At 43.4% G+C, this 17,282-nt stretch overlaps 1 protein-coding gene across 6 annotated transcripts in view; it reads left to right on the top strand.

The window, feature by feature from the left end:
- The window catches only part of Tsc22d3 (TSC22 domain family member 3), a 59,905-nt gene extending 44,004 nt beyond the window's left edge, over positions 1 to 15,901 (top strand). For 4 of the 6 annotated variants that reach the window (XM_076918448.1, XM_076918449.1, XM_076918447.1 and 1 more), the window contains exons 3-4: positions 13,243 to 13,294; positions 14,330 to 15,901. In XM_076918448.1, coding sequence (XP_076774563.1) covers positions 13,243 to 13,294; positions 14,330 to 14,560 — 283 coding nt within the window. In that variant the 3' untranslated portion in view covers positions 14,561 to 15,901. Of the gene's footprint in view, positions 1 to 12,202; positions 12,562 to 12,799; positions 12,898 to 13,242; positions 13,295 to 14,329 lie in introns of those variants that run through there. The other 2 variants (XM_034485744.2, XM_034485745.2) reach the window with 2 other exon arrangements.
- Positions 15,902 to 17,282: the final 1,381 nt, after the last annotated feature.

Raw genomic sequence — 17,282 nt, 5'->3', positions numbered from 1 at the left:
CCAAAGTTTAAGTGTTAATGAAAGGCCACTACATTAATCTGCCTATATTTCTTCCTCACTGAAGCGCTTAGCAAAGTTCTAACTTTGCATTAACATGCAGACAAAATAGTCATTTGAAAGTAAAGCTGTGAGGCTTCACATTAAATTGTACAATTTCAGTATTGAGTGTTTTATGCAGTTATACATGAACAAAAATGAAAATTTATGACAGAATTAGCACCTAGGAAAACAATTAGCGTTCCATCCTCTTTCATAACTTGTGTCTGTTACCTACATTGTCCTTCCTCATCCCCTTTGTTTTAAGCCTTTCTTGTTTTCTTCATGTTACACTGCTCCCACACGTACATTTGTTTACATAGATACATAAATTGTTGGCTAGGTTCTGCATATAAAAGAGAATGTTCAGGGAAGGGGGTTCCTTTCTGAAATTGGGTGACCTTGGTTGATTATGCATTCTAATTTACATATCAATGCCATTTTCATAATAATTCCTCCAACTACTCCCCTGTACATAAACTGTGCAAATCATGAGAACAAAAATATAAACTAAACAGAAAATTTGAAACCGCACTGAAAGGCTTGCATAATTACAGAGCAATTTTTCTAGACATGTTTTAAGATCATGGAGTATATCACATTCACATGTTCTCTTTTCACTCTCCAACAAATTAAGGAATTTGACCACCTAAACACACGCACACACACCCTACAACATCTTTGTTCAGTTTAAAATAAGCAGAATTATCTCAGTTACCAGATCTTAAGGTGTCCATAACATAGTCCTATGAGGCATAAAAGTCATATGAGAGGAGGAATATAGTAGTATTTTTATGGGTGAGGATCTAAAACATAGGGTGTTTAGAAGCCATCTATGTAGTCTTCCAGCTAACTAGTAGCCAATGTGGAAAAAAATACTCTGGTCTCATGACAGAATTTTCGTCCTGCTTGACAAAGTTTATTTAGAACGGGTATTAGAATGTCTCTCAAAAAATACATTAGGGGAATACTTTTCTACTCTTCTGTCATTACCATCTGTCTGAGGGACCAGTATCTGTATGTGTGCCAGATCTATTATTGCAGCTGCCTATGGAGGAATCATTGGTAACGTGACAGATACTTCTGGGTTATCTCCTAACTCTATTTAGACCCTGGTTTCCCAGGAAGTCCAGGTAGTATCTTTAAAAATCCCATCTTAGTCATAGAGGTAATAATACCTATACTTAGCTATTCCTCAGTTTCCATATTTACTTTAGTTCTCTTGCAACTCTGTCAACAAACCCCACAGTATTATTAGTTTCAACAAATAACAGGTTGCCAGAACTGTTGACCAGGATTCATTAGGTTGCTGTTAGAGCACTATCACAGGATAAAGGGGCTAGTGTTCATCTTATTTTGAAAGTGTATGAGCTTTGGCAAGAAACTTTGGTGCCCACCAACTCTGTTGCCTGAAAGTCTTAAAAACTTTTTGTGCCCACAAAATCTCCACCCACAATGACCCAGGCACCTCTGTCTTTGCTTATTGGCACAAAGACAACTATAAGTTGATCTAAAAAGAAAAAAATCTATGTGGCACTTGAATTTTCCATTTCTGTGCTTTATCCATACAGCCTTCTTGTGGCCTTTAAAAGAACTCTGTACTTGATAAGATGACTTTACTTCTTCACATGCATGTTGTCAGGAAGGGCTGGGATAGTTCTAAGAGTAAATTTTTATCGACATCTGACAAAATACCTGAGAACTAGTACAAATCCATAGTGTTTGGTTTTTTGATTCTGGACCTATGGCTAATCAGAAAAACATAGTGGCAGGAGCATGTGGCAGAGACAACTCACCTAGTGGTAGACAGGAAACTATAAAAACATGGATGGGGAATGGGTATACTCTTCAGAGGGCAGGCTGACCTCCTTCTTTTCAGTTAGGCCCCAACTCCTTCTGATACAGTGCTACCAGTTAGGTACCAGACATTCTGTTGGGGTAATTTCATAGTCAAACCATAATAACTGGTGTTTTAGGCTAGCACTAAGATCTTCAAGGTTTTTGACCCAAAGTATCTCTCTTTAAGCATCATCCATAACATTGTTTTAAGGAGCAACAGAAAAGGTTAAAAAAGATCACTCTGTTGCTGGCAAGCAACCAGGAAATCCAGGCCTTGGGGAAAAAGCATAGCCTTTGCTTATTTTTAAGCCTCAAAATATATCAGTGAAAAATAAAAATGAAATACAGTGCCCAAATAAAGGTCACAGATCAGATGCATATCACAGAGAGCAGTGAATTCCCCTTGTGCTACCCCCCTTGAGAGGAAAGAGCCGGTGAACATTGGGCAGCCTCCTGGCCAGGGACAGGCTTGTAAATCATAGCATAGGGTGATAGTGATGATAGAGGTAGGTAAATTTCGGCCTTGGATCAGGGAAGGGATGGGGCATGTGTGCAGCAGAGTCCTCAACTAGTATTTTGTAGTCATCTCTAGCAAGTTGCTGATGGGGAATGAGTCATATCCCTTCAGCAAACATAGAAAACACATTTGATTGGGTAGATGGCAAACATGAACCTTCAGTAGAGCTACTTCTGTAAATGGGTTTAAAGTTGGTTCATTGACCAAACTGTTTTGTTCCAAAAAGTCATACCCTTCCTATTATCTGGCCTGAGTTCTCTCTTTCCCATTGTGGTGCCCCATTTCCAACCTCCTCAGCTTCATGGGCTGAGAATTCCCAAAGACAGCTGTGAGGAGTCTTAGAATCTATTTCTCATAACAAAGAGGCAAATGTTCTCCAACATTTAGGTATAAATCAAAGTACTTCAGGAAGGCTGGCCATGGTGGCACACACCTGTAATCCCAGCTCTCAAAAATCTGAAGCAGAATGATCTCTGCAAATTCAAGGTCAGCATAGGCTACTAAGCAAGCTTCAGTCAAGGCTGTATAGCAAGAAGCTGTCTCAACACCCCTGACCCCCTAATAATAGCGCTCATGTGGTCTGATGAAGTTTCTAAGAGTGGGAAACATGGAAAATTAGGCAACTGGCCATGATTTGAGCACTGACTTGACTTAAAGTGGCCTGTCTTGCTATATTGCCACATACTGTGGCCTTACTACCTTACTGAAAGTCATAGGGAAGCTGATAACCAAGGAGAAAGGGAGGTGAAGCCCCTCTTTGGCTGCTTATCTCTAGGAATCAGATTGTGTGAAAGGCTGGAGAAGGGGTTATTTGCATAAATGGGTATATGTGTGCTTTGTGCTTCTCTTTCTGATAAGATTATGTACATTATTTGTCAGCACCCCTTAAAATCAGTTCTTTAGACTAGTGTAGGAATTGCATTCAAATCATGTAAAAAAAAAAAAAAAATAACCTTCCCCTTCTCCTGAGAAGTCACACTAGTTAGAGCTAGAGCCAGATCAGCTCAGTGCAGTGGCCCATCACTTTTCCCTCCAGGGCCGCTATGAAGATTTACTTTCTGTGAGTCTAAATTGTATTTTTCCTTAGATTGTCCACCGACTACAGAATGTACTTTGATAATTTACTTTATACTGAAGCACTTCTCTTAGTAGCTACATGCAGCATGTCTTTAGGGTTGCTTTCTGTTGGTAATAAACTTTTCTAGTTCCCCAAAAGATATCCTTGAGACCCAGAATCATTACAATAATGCTCATCTTTAGACACCACAGTTGCAGGTCTGGAAAACAACTAAGATGAATTTTTTCTTCTGCCCTTCAAAAGTGCCCTTCACACTTAGAGGTAACCAGTCACAGAAGGCACTTATGCCAGGACTGGCCCTAATTAGAACTGCCCTCAGTTAGAACCTATGGAGTCATTCCTTTGGCATCCCATATGATTTATTGTGCACAAATGGCACCTGTCTTTATTTCTCCTATACTTGAAAGACTCCATTATATGTATGAATGACAACTTTGAAAACTAGTCCTGGAAGTGCTAAGGATTCCCTGTTCCCAGTGTACAGTGCTCCAAGCTGGTTTCTCTAGTGACCATCTAAATGGCACTCCAAGTTTTGTCTAAGATCCTGTCACCTGTGACTTCTATGAAACACATAGATAGATAGCTCTGAATGTCAGAATTTTGACACTGGCTCAAATTCTAGAATTTGTCGTCTTGTCATCTTACTACCTCTTTGAGGACATAAGGAAACTGGAAACAGCAGAGGAAAAACAGAAAGATAAGGAGAGGGAGACTGGACAGAATGGCCTTCTTTTCCTGTGTGAAAGATTGAGGAAGGTGTGTGTGTGTGTGTGTGTGTGAGAGAGAGAGAGAGAGAGAGAGAGAGAGAGAGAGAGAGAGAGAGAGAGAGCGAGAGAGAATATGAGAGAATGTGGTTTTTTTTTTCTCTTTCTCCATGAGAAGGTGTGTTCCTTGTAGCATTTCTTAAAACAGTTGAGAGGCCTTCCTTAACTGCTCCCATCACTCCTTTGAGTGTTCTCCAACAACACAGTTTCTATGGTTGGGGGTGGAGGGACTGCCCAAGGAATAATTTGACCTATTTCTATACTTTCTGTGTTAATAGAAGTGCACCCCTACTTTCCAAACATTATCTGTATTCCCACCACTGCCTCCCACTTCATCTGGGCTGCCTTCTCACCATCCAGGAAGCCCAAGGCTAAGGTAGGACAGACAGATCAGACCCTTTGAAATCTGCATAGCCTCTCTCCACAAGTTGAAGAGTCCCATAAAAGAGGCCCAATGATCCACTTGAAGTAAGTGTTGTTAAATAGCTGCTGTGATATAAAGGGAGCTGTGAAACCTATTGTAGCTTCAGGAGAGGCTGGCATTATTAACCATCCTTATATTTCTGAGAGAATTGTATCACTTCAAAGGTCATCTGTTCAATTGTGGAACACATAGTGGAGCCAGGTGTTCTACTTTGGAGCCTCTACCCTCTTCACAACTCTTTGCCTGCTAGCTCTGCCTCCCTGATAAAGTACTCTGCCTTATTAGTAAGCCTCTTGTCTTTTGGCTCTGCCACCCTAACAAGAGTCCTCTTGGGTTTTGTCTCCTAAGCATTTTTAGTAGCCTCAAGTCCTTGATGTACCAATCAAAGTAACCTTGGCAACTACTAGAAAAAAAAAATGATTTGGAATTTTTACTCTCCGGATGGCTTCACAGAGCTATGTGGGTAAGAAAATGGCCCTGCCAGTATTTCCTTGGCCCGTATAAGCTGGAACAGATAAACAAACATGCTTACCTGCCATATTATACTCTTGTTTTCCCCAGTCCTTGTAAGGTTACAGTGGACCAAGATTTTCAGAGAGCAGTTCCTTGCCTTTGTGAACAAGTCTCTTAACTTAGGGGTAGGGGGTGCAACAACCTCATTACCTACTTTATAAATCATACAGAATGAGAGTAAGACCGAGAGCTGGCCAAGGGAGAAAGGCCAAGCATATGGCAGGGAGAGGTGAACCCTATGTTGTTGGCCTTGGATTACAAACTCTTCTTGGCACTGTCAGCCACAGTGTCAGAAAAAATAGGTCCTACAGAAACTCCACATTCTGTGGCTGCTGTATTATGGGCTCCAGGTAAGCAATGGCCAAAGAGAGGACAGGAAATGAGTAAGAACAACTCAGTCCTCACTGTAGAGTGAAGTTAGGCCCAGAGGTGAGAGTGGTATGGTCCCCATGAACTCCAGCTACACTCCTGTGCCAAACCTTTCTTCTTGTTTGCTTTGTTTGTTTTTTTTTTTCCTTTAAATAAACCTTTCACTGAGTTCTAACTGTAGGGAGAATTTCTGAAATTGCCACAAACTTAAGATATTCTAGAAGGAAGCATAATGTATGTCTTGTATTACCTAGTTTGCTTTTACCTAAGTTAATTTTACAAACTTCCTTTTTCAGAAAGTTTACAGATGATTATTGGTAAGGGTGAAAATGAGAAGGCTTGGAACAATTATGGAGGTTGATTGTGCCAGCACCAAGGCATCAAGGGAAAGGAGACAGGCATAAACACTGACAAAAGGTTCATGAAATTTAAGATCCACTGAGGTTAAACTGCATTCCTGAATAAATCATCAGTATCTCTAGTCCTGGTGACATTCTTAATACAAGACATCCCAATAGTTAGCCATCAAAGTTGGGGTAATGAAGGTAGTTTGACAAGAGCAGTTTTTACTTCTGTGAATGAGGGCCAGGGAAGAGCAGAATGCCCTTTTTAAATGGAGTTCAGTTCTGCCTGCCATCCCTAGTGTCACTCAAAGTTTGTTTGTGAAGCTCACTCGGGACCCTGTCCAGGAGGGAGCTGAAAGGCACAATTCATTGCTCTTGCCATCATCCAGTGCCAGGGTGTGCCCCAAATCATTTGCTAGAGCTGCTTCTACAAGAGAGTATCCATCTTTCTACCAGGATTCTCCTTGCCCTCCCCCATACCATTGCCTTCAACATTTGCATCTACATCCTTCCCACCTTCCTGCCCAACAAAGTTAGGGCTCTAAGCCCTGGCCATGCAAGGCAATTCACACGATCTACAGAGAACAAGTCACTTTCTCCGTCACCGTCTTGTCTTCTTGCTTCCCTCCTTCTGGACTTTGGGGATTTTCCATGGAATCAAAATAACTATGTAAGTGGCAGTTGCCTTTCCTGTCTATAGTCTCCCACATTGGAGTGCAACTAGAGGGGAAGAAAGAAGATAAGAAAGAAACAAGGACAAATTATACCATGACATTTCAGCCTCCTTATTCCCCCAGCCTCTTCAGAAAAGGGGACAAGTAAGTAATAAGAACTAGATAGAGCCTCAGATAGGAGGGGGTTGCGGTTGAGTAAATGGGGAGAGATGGTTTTTGACCCATCCCATTAACACTGTACTAATGCTCAATATCCTTTTTGTATTTCCCTTTCTAGCTCCTAACCCAGTGTTTGTTTTGTGGCTGGTCCCACACCTCTCGCATCATGTCCTTTTCCGCTTCTCCTGACATAGGACCCTGTGTTTTGCTGGCAATATTGCTGAATCCTTGGGTGGAACATTCCCTGTAGAAAATACGGAAGACTTTCCTATAAATAGTTTCCTTCTGGCTATGTGGTACACAATGCTTCAAGTGTGACAAAAAGGGAAGTAAGATGTCCCCCCTCACTGCCTCCTCCAACCTACCACACCCACCCGAGCCTGCTCTCCACCCTTTTTCAACATGCTTTGATCCAGTGTGAGACTTCTGCTGCTAGGATTTTCCCCAGTTATCCATCTCTGGTTGGATACTAAGTAGCAGGAGTTCTTGTCCTGGTAACTTGGGCTTTTAAAGTAGAACAGAGCCGGGCAGTGGTGGCGCACGCCTTTAATCCCAGCACTTGGGAGGCAGAGGCAGGCGGATTTCTGAGTTCGAGGCCAACCTGGTCTACAGAGTGAGTTCCAGGACAGCCAGGGCTACACAGAGAAACCCTGTCTCGAAAAACCAAAAAAAAAAAAAAAAAAAATTAAAGTAGAACAGACCAATGGGAATGTTATTGCATTCTCCCAGCTCAAACAATACACTACCTTTCAGGGGCTCCTGAAGTGAGTTGTTTCCATCTTCATTACAACACTCTCCTTTAGGAGGTCATACCCTGAGGGAGGTAGGGCCAGTTATGTCTCCTTCCTTGAAAAGTACTGTGATTAGAGCTAAAAGTGAAAATCAGTGAAAGGCCTAGCTTATCAGCAAGTGCTGCCGGTGTGTTGGCTCCAGATCTAGGCTGTATTCATAAGTTGTGGGATAAAAAGGCTTAGAAATATTTCTCAATATTGATGTTGATGGGCTGTTGATGGGTTACTAGATCCTTTATGGAGTCCACTTGTGCAGGACACAAGGATAAAATATAATGTACTGTGCAATCTTCCACCCCACTCCCAAGATTTGGTGCAACTGTTTTGAGCAGAGGAATTTTCTAGTGTGCTGAGAGTTAACCAGAAAGTTAACTGTTTAAGTTCTTTCCCCTCCTTCAGTCTTCCTTGTCCTTGTTACTAGAAATTCTTTCGCCAGGTGGTGATGGCTCACACCTTTAATCCCAGCACTTGGGAGGCAGAGGCAGGTGGATTTCTGAGTTTGAGGCCAGCCTGGTCCACAAAGTGAGTTCCAGGACAGCCAGAGCTATACAGAGAAACCCTTTATCTTGAAAAAAAATCTTTAAAAAAGGGAAATTCTTTGTATGGAGACATTTAAGTCAGTTGTTTTCCTTCATCCAACACTGGGGTTCTGTCATTCTTTGGGAACTGAGATAAAGCCTACTTTTCATATAACAGAACCATGGGCATATACAAGAAGAGATAATGGTCTAAGTTTGGGCTGAATCTACAGGATAGTGGATCATTCAGAAAAAAAAAAACTTCTTGGTACAAGTTTGCTCCTTCGTTCCTTCCCTCCCTCTGTCCCTCCCTCCTTCTTTCCTTTTCCTTTTCCTTTTCCTTTGACAGAGGTTTACTGTATAGCTCTGACTTTGTACATAAGGCTGTCTTTGAACTCACAGAATCCTCTCTGCCTCTTCTCCTGCCTCTTGGGATTAAAAGCATGTGCCATAATGCCCACCAAAGCTTGATTTCTTACTGAACTCATTTTAAAGACTGGGCACAGCAAGAATAAGAAAAAATAGGGAGATTTAATTAAGGATGCCAGTAAGTGGGGACCCAAAACTTTGAGGTTTGATTAAATTGTAATTGTTATTACAAGACTACACTTTATTTGGAATAGTGTGTGCTCTGGAACTAAATATTCATTCCTTTCTGAAACTACCAAGTTAGATTACTAGCTCTGATTTCTTAAACTAGCATGACTTTGAGGACTTTACAACCGTGTTTTGAATTGTTCTGAATGAACATGGCCCTCTTCTAAAGCTCTTAAGGACAGCTTGAATATTTTCCCAATCTCTAAATGTCAAAAAATCTGGCTATGCTTAAAACTTAAGGTTAGCCTTAGAACCTCTTGTATATCACCGATGTTTGCTGGCATCCTAGAGGCATTTTCTCTTTACCCTTTCTTCCTCCTTACCTGTATCTGACACCTCCAATTCATCCCTCCAACTTTGTAACCTCTCCTTTTTCAGTAAACCCACTTCTTGACCCGCAGTTATCCAATAGCTGGTATAGTGGAAAATAAACTTAGTAATTTGCCATCCTGGGCAAGGTAGCCAAACCCTCAATTTCTTCATTTGTAAATGGTAGTGACAGTGCCTGTAATGCAGGGTTTGTGGTACAGCCAGCACAATATCAACCCATAGCTAGTATGCCATTAATGGTAACTATTAGAGTCAGTGAGTTTCAAACTCAGCTTGTTTTTAATTGAAGTATAATTAATTAGTGAGTAATTCAGTGCAGCCTTGTAGGCACTTATTTCCTCCTTTCTCTTTTCTCCTCAAACTACCTGAATTTCTCTGTCACGGTTTCCAGATGAGGGAATCTGCACCAAAATGGTTGTTTTACTTCTCTGTCCTGTACCCCATTTTCCTGGTGTTATTTTGCCTCTGCCTACCTGTCTTGTCCCTACCTCCCACTGCCTTTCTACCGTCTCCCTTGGAATCTTGAATTGAGTAGCAGTAGTTTAAGAAAAGTTTAAAAAAGCAATAAAAAAATATCAACTCAAACTCGCAGGACCAAGAAAGAAAGCTCCAGGTGGCAGAGGACAGATAATAGATCAGGAAACTCTAAGACCGGCTACGCTGCTAATTAAAAAAGGGGTGGGTGTGTCGGTTAGTTTGGGTTGGTTTGGTTTTTTCAAGACAGTTTCTCTGCCTATCCCTGGCTGGCTGTCATGGAACTCACTCTAGACCAGGCTGGCCTCAAACTCCAAGATCACTTGCTCCTGCTTCCCAAATGCTGGGATTAAAGGCATGTGCCACTACCACCTGGCATAAGTTTTTTTTCCTCTTCAGGTAATGTTCCTGATGACCTATAAATACTATCTATACTTTGTTCTGCCTGCTGGATACCTTTTAGTTCCAAATACCAGGTTTAAAGAACCTGAAGTTTACAATGTCCTGAGCTTGGCATTATCTCCCACCCTAAAATGGTCTCAAGTAGACTTATGCAAAAGGTTTGCTTGGAGAATTTATTGTTCAGGTCTTTGCAACTGCAGTGAGAATTGAATGTGTTACCATTAAAACCTACCAGTTGAGCCCTATTTCATAGCTGAAAATTGTGACTGTTAAGTTAGAATGGACTAACAGCTAGGAAGAGGTCAAGGTCTTCAGATTGGGCTTGTCTGGGGCTTTGGCCAGGATGTCAGTACCAGGTACCTGTTTAAGAGAAATATCCTGAAGCAAATAATTACCTCCTTTGCTGATAAGAGGTCCCAGTACTTTTCCAATAGCATAATTGCACTAGAATATTTCATTGGACCATAACTTGTGAAGCAGTGATTTATAGGTACTTACCTTAACATCATGCAAGCTATTGTATATGTTGGTGGAACCTAATGTTCCTCTAGTTCTGGGTTGGTTGGTGTAAACAGTATTGGTTATTGCATCACTTAATTCCTTTCTCTGCCCATGCTGTTTCTCATGTTTGAAGTTCAGATTTTGTCCACCAGGTGGCCTTTCTTAGGAAGGAGCTGGAGGGAAGACTCTCAAGGCTTAGATGCCACCTTCTTTTTTCATTCCTTCCTTCCTTACTTTTTAGGCCAAAAAATGAAACTATTTTGATGCAAATGTGTAATCTTTATTAGACAACAGTAACCTTGTTTTCTTATGGAATCATTAACTACTCTTCAATGGTATATATATATAGTAGGACCCATTACTACTAGACACGTAGGTCTATAACATACAATCTTAGTTTCCTTATAGTCTAGAGAAAGCAGAAATTGGTAAATAAAAGTGGATTTATTCATAGTTTGGCAAAATTCCCCCCTGGTATGGAGTTTCTCTTTAGATTCCCTGTATTATTTATTATTTCATATTTTATAGGAATAATAAAACAAAAGTTGAAAGAAAACCAGGAAGTACGCACCTGTAGACAGAACTGTTATCAGCACTTTGAGATTCCTGGGAGGCATGTCCCCCTTGGTGTTGATACTTCAGGGTTCTCAGTTTGGGAACACCTGGAGAAATCCTAAATCTTGCTTTCTTCGGGCTCCTGATCACACTGTTACATCATCACAGGGAAGGATTTTCCAGAGGCAGTTTATATGTCACTTTGGATTGTAGTTTACTTTTCAGCTTGCTGTTTATAAAAAAAAAAAGTAACAAAATTTTGCTTTAAAAAAATAGCCAAGTCATGTTGCTATGACCTATAATACCAGCATTTAGAAGATTTGTGATTAGAGGCCAGCCTGAGCTACGTAAACAGACTCTGTCTAGAAAGAAAGGAGGGAAAGAGGGAAGGAAGGGCTGGAGAGGTGGCTCAGCAGCAAGAGCACTGGCTGTTCTCCCAGAGGACTGGGTTGATTACTGCGGGGTTGACTTACAACCTTCTGTAACTGCACTTCCAGAGAATCCAACAAGGTACTCATGTGGTGCACAGTCATTCATACCAGCAAAAGACCCATACACGGGAGATCGAAATAAATAGGGACATGAGCTTTTAGGCAATGGTGTTGAATGTATTTTCTTGGCAGAGTAGGATAGTGAGACCAAAGAGAAAAGAACTGCTATCTGTTGTCACTCCATTGCCTACTCCAGTACCCTGTCAGCTTTCAATATCTTCTGTCATCCACCTACTGCTCCCTATTATGTGTCTGTCCCACATCACATGCAGACCACCCATTATTCCCATAACTATAATTTTCAAGGATGAGATGGATTGAGTGTGGATTCTAGAATTTGGACCAATCTGGGTAAGCATCTGGCTAGGTGAGGAGACAGCTGCGTTTCTCAGCGAGTGAACATGCAGATGGAAAGTCTGTTTCCAAGGAAAGAGATTGACTGAGGGGTTAGTCGGCTGGAGAAAGTGAAGAATGGTGGGGGATATGCATTCAGAGTGACAGGAGAGCACTGCAGAGCCAGTTAGAGCATGCTGACTGGCACCCGAAGAGCTTTTAAATGCAGTATCGCCCTCTGCTGAATGCTTTCTACCTCCTGTTAGAGCCTTTCTTCTTTCTCTAGAAATCGGCTCCGGTTTGGTTTTTACCAGCCTCCAAAGTCCTCTTTAGAAATGCCAATTGGCACAAGAAAGTGCTGAACTGTTTACAGTCCCTGACTAAGGTTCAGGGAGGGGATGTGGTTTAACTGGGCCACATAGCCCAGTACAGGACTAATTTGCATGGCCCCTGACGCCATGTGACGCAGCTGGCTCCTCCTATATAAAGAAGCAGGAGCCGAAATTATCTCTGAGTCTGGGTTGGACTGGCGGCTGTGGAGTTTGTGACATACTAGGTGACACCCCTGGAGCCACTTCCCTTCAACTCCAGCTTGGAAGTCCTTGCCTGGCTCAGGGTCTGCACTGCAGCCTACTCCTAGCTCCAGGGCCTGACTGCTGCGCCAGAGCCTATCCCTTAGCGGAGCGCCACATCCACTCAAACCAACCACAGCTCCCCGGGAACCCGAATAATGAACACCGAAATGTATCAGACCCCCATGGAGGTGGCGGTCTATCAACTGCACAATTTCTCCATCTCCTTCTTCTCTTCTCTGCTTGGAGGGGATGTGGTTTCCGTTAAACTGGATAACAGGTAACCACTGGCCCTAACTCGGGCACTGAAGTGAGCCAGGGAGCCTTGCGGGGGCAGGGCTCTGATGTGGATCTCAGAGCTAGCTAGATAGCCTTGCGCTGGTCCCTGTTCCCCGCGGTGTAGCATCCTGGGAAGGGGCGGGGGTAGGGGACGCAGGAAGGGGGGTCACCTCCGCGCTGGGATCCGCCGGCGGAGAGTCCCTACGGCTGCTGCGGGGTGAAAAACAGCAGCTGCAGCCGGGAAGGCAGAGGGCCGGCAAGCTAGGCAAGGCTGGGGCAGGGAGAAGGCCGGAAGCTTCTGAATCGAGAAGGAATTCCTAGCTAGATTTGGAGTTTGGTAGGTTTGCCCGGGGGACCTTTGGGGCCCTCAGTAGGGACTTCCCCTGGGCGCGCTCCATTGTTTGCAGATCACCCAAAAGCAGGCCGCTCAGGCCGGGGAGCCCCAGAAACCTCGAGGTTCCAATCCATTGGAACTCAGGGCGGAGCCCAGGCAAGGCTTATGGGGGTTGGGGAAAATGCAGCTTCCTGCAGGGGCTGGAGAAGGATCTAAAGGCTAAAGTGCCTGGACTTCAGGCCAGGGAAGGAGGAGAGAGGAACACCCTAGGCAGATGGAGGACTTCAGCCACAGCTGTCTTGTATACTTAGAGTGACTAATGACTGGTTATGATTTTTGTCTTTGCAGTGCCTCTGGAGCCAGTGTGGTGGCCCTAGACAACAAGATTGAGCAGGCCATGGTGAGTAGCATCACTGCATCATGCCATTGCTGTCCTCTGACTTAACTGCAGCTTATGTAACTCCGGACAGGTCTAAAGGCATGGACCCAAAAGTATTTAGCCAGGACCCCAAGGGAAATAACTGCTAGCTTCCCATCCTCATTGGAGACCTTAGAGTACAATTAGCAGGGTACTTCCTTTTCACTCCTCCATCTCAGGGCTTTATAGCAGCCTCTGGCTCCCTCTTGAATGGTTCAGGGGTAGAGCTATGACTCTTGAATTTGTCTGCCTCCTGCAGTTGGCAGGGACCAGAGCTCATTGGATGCAGTTGCACTGCAGTGCCTCTGCAGAACCTGGGCTAGGGTCAGGAGTTGGGAGGAGACAGAAAGCAAAGCACCCCACCCTTTTGCTGGCCTGGTTCTGACTAGGTAGAGTTTATACTCCTCTGAGCAGCTAAAATGTTGCAGAAGCTTGAGACTTGTTTCAGTGAGAAGCTCTTAGACTGTGCTGTAGAGCTTAATGTCACAATTCCCTATCCCTCAGTAGATTCAAAGGGTATAGCAAGCTCTGTCCCTCCCCAGAACAAGGTCCCTGTGTCCTGTCTGAGTCGGCAAGACAACTGTGACTCGGGGTACTGGGTTATGTGCAGAGGAGGAAATGCCAAAGTAGATGAAATAACAATTTCATATTCTTGGAGAATATTTGTAAAGCAGACTAACAATATGGGGTGCACTGTAGGCTTACCCCAGATTTGTACCAGCACCAGGACAAACCAATAGAGCTCTTACCCTAGTCAGACTTGAAAGTCATTAATAGTTTTGAGGGAACCTGCCTGGAACAAAGCTGGGCCTCCAACCCTGGTATGACACAATCCTGCAACTCTCTTGGACAAGAGTCTTAAATGCTCTGGAGAAGAGGGTTGAAGAACTGAGCTTCAGGCACAATATACTGTAGGAAGGCTGCATGATGGTGGCATAAAGTGCAGCAGATTGATAGCAGGGTGACAGTGCTGCGGATGGGCTGTAATGGCTAACGAATAGCTTCATTCCATGGCAGGATCTAGTGAAGAATCATCTGATGTATGCCGTGAGAGAGGAGGTGGAGATCCTAAAGGAGCAGATTCGTGAGCTGGTCGAGAAGAACTCCCAGCTGGAGCGTGAGAATACCCTCCTGAAGACGCTGGCAAGCCCAGAGCAGCTGGAAAAGTTCCAGTCCCAGCTGAGCCCTGAAGAGCCAGCACCTGAAGCCTCAGAAACCCCAGAAGCCCCTGGTGGTTCTGCGGTGTAAGTGGCTCTGTCCTTTGGGTGGGCAGAGCCACAACTTGTTCTACCTAGTTCTTTCCAGTTTGTTTTTTGGCTCCCCAAGCGTCATCTCATGTGGAGAACTTTACACCTAACATAGCTGGTGCCAAGAGATGTCCCAAAGACACATCTGGGTCCACTCCAGTGACAGACCCCTGACAAAGAGCAAGTCTCTGGAGACTGAGTTGCATGGGGCCCAGTAACCCCAAGCCAGTGAGCCTGTCATGCCACCGAGCCCTGGGGGCGCCCAGGGCCTGGGCAACTTAGTTACAGCTGGCCAAGGAGAAAGTAGTTTTGAGATGTAATGCCAGTGTACTCCAGAAAGTATAAGGGGTCTGTTTTTTCATTTCCATGGACATCTTCCACAGCTTCACCTGACGACTGTTCCTATGAAGAAGCCACTTGTGTTTTAAGCAGAAGCAACCTCTCTCTTCTCCTCTGTCTTTTCCAGACAGGGGCAGAGATGGGAGAGATTGAGCCAAATCAGCCTTCTGTTGGTTAATATTGTATAATGCATGGCTTTGTGCACAGCCCAGTGTGGGATTACAGCTTTGGGATGACTGCTTATAAAGTTCTGTTTGGTTAGTATTGGCATAGTTTTTCTATATAGCCATAAATGCATATATATACCCATAGGGCTAGATCTATATCTTAGTGTAGTGATGTATTCTTATACACATACACCTACATGTTGAAGGGCCTAACCAGCTTTGGGAGTACTGACTGGTCTCTTATCTCTTAAAGCTAAGTTTTTGACTGTGCTAATTTACCAAATTGATCCAGTTTGTCCTTTAGATTAAACAAGACTCGAGATATAAGGGAGGGAGAGGGAGACCAGCCTCACCATGCGGCCACTGATGCCTTGCTGCTGCAACCCTCCCGAATTTGTCCACTGAAGACGTGAAGTCCTCTTTTGAATGCCAAACCCACCATTCATTGGTGCTGACTACATAGAATGGGGTTGAGAGAAGAACAGTTTGGACTTCACATTTTTGTTTAAGTTTTGGGTTTTTTGTTTTTGTTTGTTTTTTGTTTGTTTGTTTGTTTGTTTTTGGTTTGTTGTTTTTCTTTTTTTAAAGTTCTTGTGGGAAACTTTGGGATTAATCATAGGATGGAGTCCTCTGGTAGATGAGAGGAGTAAATAGTTTTGTTCCCTTTGGGGCCTGGAAAATGTACCCAGGAAGCTTGTATAAGGAGGTTCTGTGACAGTGAACACTTTCCACTTTCTGACACCTTATCCTGCTGTATATCTCCAGGATATGGATTTGGATTTTTCAAATGTAGCTTGAAATTTCAATAAACTTTGCTCTTTTTTTCTAAAAATAAACTTGGTGTCTGCGTGCATAAATGAACTGGGTGACACCTGGTAGAGGCAGGAAGTTTTGCTAGTCCATCCAATATTTGTTGGCTACCTGGTAAGGGCCAGACCTATGCTACATTCGTGATGGTTTGTCATTTACATATTCCTTACATGAAGAAAGCTAAGACTCGGCAAGTTTAAGTAACTTGTCCAGAGTCACACAGCTCTTACAAAAATTTGGACTCAACCTGGCAGCCTTCCTACTCTGTCCTGCTCTTTGATATGAAAGCTACAGAACGAATGACTATTAACACCCACCTTTAACTTGAAGGGAGATGTGGGAAAGATAACACCCCAAGAGTGCTCCATAGAAACAAGCAGGGTATACTTGTGAAAAAACAGAGAGGAACCAGGTTAACACAGGTGGGCCTCTTTCTGCTTCTGAAATGGTCACCACAGACTGCATTTGAATAATCTACTTGGAGCTCTTGATCTTGACAGGGAGTGTTTTGGTGGGAAAAGGGAGGCAGTGTGAGGTGGAAAAGCTACATTCTTTTAGTCTGCTTTCCCAGCCCCACCCCCAAAAAGATAACTTTCAATGCCTGCTTCTCCATTAGTCCTCAGAGTTCTCTTACCAGCTGTGTGGGCAAAGTCTATTCCAGCTTCCCTCTGTGCCTCCTAAGGGCTACTGACTACTACTTTCCCTATCTGCATTTCCCTGCACTTTGACCAGCTGATGAACAGTTACTGTTTCTTCTGACAGACTCTCAACTGGACATGAACATACACTACACTAGGCCAATTCTGAGCCTACATGTTCCCAAGGATCTCATCCCATGTCAGTTATTTCACTTAATCTGGGCTTCCTGTAGAACGCACAGCTATCATTTGGACACGTGCAGTTGAACAGAACTCTATCTTTCTTAAACCATGATTGTCAAAGTGACCAAGATGACATGGCCCAATTACTACTGCCCAAATTAATTCAAAATGAGGTGCTGCTTTCTCCGTCAGATTAACACATATTGGCCTTCTTTTCCAGTTGTCAAAACTTTTTAACATAAATACCTCTGCTTGATGGCCACCTGAGCTCCAATTTTCCTACCTTATTTCAACCGTGCTAGTCAGGATGTCAAACTCTGTACACCTGTCAGTTTGGTCAGGGTATACAGAATAGAGATTCTAGCATAGATAACAAACTGAGGCCAGCCCCCAAGCAGCCATCCCTCGTCTGACCTGGCTTCTTATTCCTCGTTCCCAAGCCCTTTTTTACCTTTTTACCTTTAAAACAAGCTGAGGGCTTTTTGGACTATTCAGGACACCTATAGACTTCACACCCTTGTGTGAAGCTGAAAAACAGCAGACGAAGGTTTGATCCATACTGCCATATGATTGGGGGTGTGGGCAC

The sequence above is a fragment of the Arvicanthis niloticus genome, chromosome X, assembly GCF_011762505.2.
Source record: "Arvicanthis niloticus isolate mArvNil1 chromosome X, mArvNil1.pat.X, whole genome shotgun sequence".
Classification (NCBI taxonomy): Eukaryota; Metazoa; Chordata; class Mammalia; order Rodentia; family Muridae; genus Arvicanthis; species Arvicanthis niloticus.
The sequence above is the reverse complement of the archived record's forward strand: the minus strand, read 5'-3'. Positions and strand labels throughout refer to the sequence as shown.